Genomic DNA, 2500 nt, shown 5'->3' with positions numbered 1-2500 from the left:
AACAATGACTACATTCATATTCAATTCTTAAAGCAAACAGATGGTTCATGCAGAGCATTCTGGACTAGTTTATAATAATTTTGAGACTGTATTATATTTATCATGTGTCTCAGTAACTGCCACTGTTGAGCCCAATTTTGCCAGCGTAAGAAAAGGGATCGTCACTCTGGGAGAAGCAATTTTTCTTTGCTCTATGTGTTTGGCAGTTGATCTCTGGTGATGTATGATGATTACTGGGTGGACTTGGCGAATTACATAGGAATTTTACAAGAATAGGACAGCATGACATTTCATAGTGAAACAGGGCTATTGTAGCTGGGCCTCTGATGACTTCCTCTGATGAAGTGTTGTGTTGTGTTGTGTTGTGTTGTGTTGTGTTGTGGTGCTGGTCTAGCTACAGTACTCCTGATGAAGTGTTGTGTTGTGTTGTGGTGCTGGTTTAGCTACAGTACTCCTGATGAAGTGTTCTGTTGTGTTGTGGTGCTAGTCTAGCTACGGTACTCCTCTAATGAAGTGTTGTGTTGTGTGGTGGTGCTGGTCTAGCCACAGTACTCCTTTGATGAAGTGTTGTGTTGTGGTGCTGGTCTAGCTACAGTACTCCTGATGAAGTGTTGTGTTGTGGTGCTGGTCTAGCTACAGTACTCCTGATGAGGTGTTGTGTTGTGGTGCTGGTCTAGCTACAGTACTCCTGATGAAGTGTTGTGTTGTGTTGTGGTGCTGGTTTAGCTACAGTACTCCTGATGAAGTGTTCTGTTGTGTTGTGGTGCTGGTCTAGCTACAGTACTCCTAATGAAGTTTTGTGTTGTGGTGCTGGTCTAGCTACAGTACTCCTCTGATGAGGTGTTGTGTTGTGGTGCTGGTCTAGCTACAGTACTCCTCTGATGAGGTGTTGTGTTATGGTGCTGGTCTAGCTACACTACTCCTAGGCCATCCTTAAAAATATTTCTGTTTGCAGTAACAGCCAAAAAAAATAAAAAATGGGTCGGTAGGTAGGTCAATATTTTTTTTTTCAAGATTCAAAGTAAAAAAAAAAGTTCAATTTTGGTCATGTTGATTACCTAGGAATGAATTTACACAAATGTGCATATCGTGACGTAACTGACTGGGTCTTCAACCCGTGCCTTCAGGCGCACCATTGCAAACCTCATTCTGATGCAGGTTATATAGACCAGCCTTTCTCAAACTTCTTTGACCTGAGGCCCGGTCATGGCAGACTTTTGGGTCATAGGGCTCATCTACATGTACCCAGAAAGAAGGCTACAATAGCTCTTGACCACGTTATATTGAAATTTGACTATACAATACTCAATGCTATACAGTGTATTATACAGTCTCTGCTCTGTTTCTAAGGAAGTTACAAAAAACAACGTCGTTCTATTAAGTTTCGTTAAATAAATAAATAGCCTTCCAACAGGTTGAAGCGGAGCTTTGATACCAACGTTATCGATTAGTTTCAGTTTCTCTCGCGCAGACGCGCATTGAATGAATGCTCATACCACCACTTAATTGTAGGGCTCCATGTTTAATGACATCGATAGCAGAAACGTTTGTTTTCTTTTTTCGTCGATCCGCGGTTTCTTGATCAACTGCGCAGCAAATTATCAGATGAAGCACCGGGCCTAATTTCACTCCACGACTCAGCATTCTCCATGTTGCGGACCCATATTTTGAGAAATGCTGAATAGATCACAACCAATTTCAATACTCCGACACGGTCACCGCTAGACTAGGGGGAGAAGGGATGAGAAAAGATCTGGCCACAGTTCTTCCAGAACTTAGTAACAGCGTTATCAGTTTGTGTGAATGAAACGAAGTGACATGCGTAAAACCAATGGTGTAGAGATGACGCCACAGGTTTTTTTTTAAGTGAGCCACGTTTGCATGTAGGCAATTTATATTCACAATACTTGGGCCTACTAAAAGAACTATTATTTTATTGCATTTGTATTGGTTGTTTAGAGTAAAAAAAAACAATCGGTCGGTATTAACGCAAGTTTACAACCGGCAAGTCGGTCGGACTAAAAGGGGAAAAAAAAAAATATTTGGGTCGGTTCTAAATTGACAGGGTCGGTCGGGTTACGGCAAACGAAAATATTTTTAAGGATGGCCTGAGGTGTTGTGTTGTGGTGCTGGTCTAGCTACAGTACTCCTGATGAGGTGTTGTGTTGTGGTGCTGGTCTAGCTACACTACTCCTGATGAGGTGTTGTGTTGTGTTGTGGTGCTGGTCTAGCTACAATCCTCCCTCTGCTCTGTGTTCCTCCACAGCCACGTTCCTCATCACTGCATCTCATGGCCGATCAAGATCAACACCCTCAGACACAACACTCCCAGGAAAAGGTTAGTGTCTATCTCGGCAATCAACCAGTTTATTTATCTCTCTCTCTCTCTCCCTCCCACTGCCTCTCTCTTCCTCTTTTCTATTGGCCCCTGATGCCAATGATCACTTCCTTTGTGGATTTTGTGTGATGTAAGTGTTGACTTAACCAGCAGTGGAGAAAA

The 2500-nt window shown here is 42.6% G+C and overlaps 1 protein-coding gene across 7 annotated transcripts in view; it reads left to right on the top strand.

The window, feature by feature from the left end:
- Positions 1-2500, top strand: part of apbb2b (amyloid beta (A4) precursor protein-binding, family B, member 2b) — a 35041-nt gene that overhangs the window by 23045 nt on the left and 9496 nt on the right. For all 7 annotated transcript variants that reach the window (XM_042105630.1, XM_042105592.1, XM_042105637.1 and 4 more), the window contains one exon: positions 2267-2338. In XM_042105630.1, the coding sequence (XP_041961564.1) occupies positions 2267-2338 (72 nt within the window). The remainder of the gene's footprint in view (positions 1-2266; positions 2339-2500) is intronic.

Source organism: Alosa sapidissima, chromosome 1 (assembly GCF_018492685.1).
Source record: "Alosa sapidissima isolate fAloSap1 chromosome 1, fAloSap1.pri, whole genome shotgun sequence".
Taxonomy (NCBI): Eukaryota; Metazoa; Chordata; class Actinopteri; order Clupeiformes; family Clupeidae; genus Alosa; species Alosa sapidissima.
This window is presented reverse-complemented; position numbering and strand designations above follow the sequence as displayed.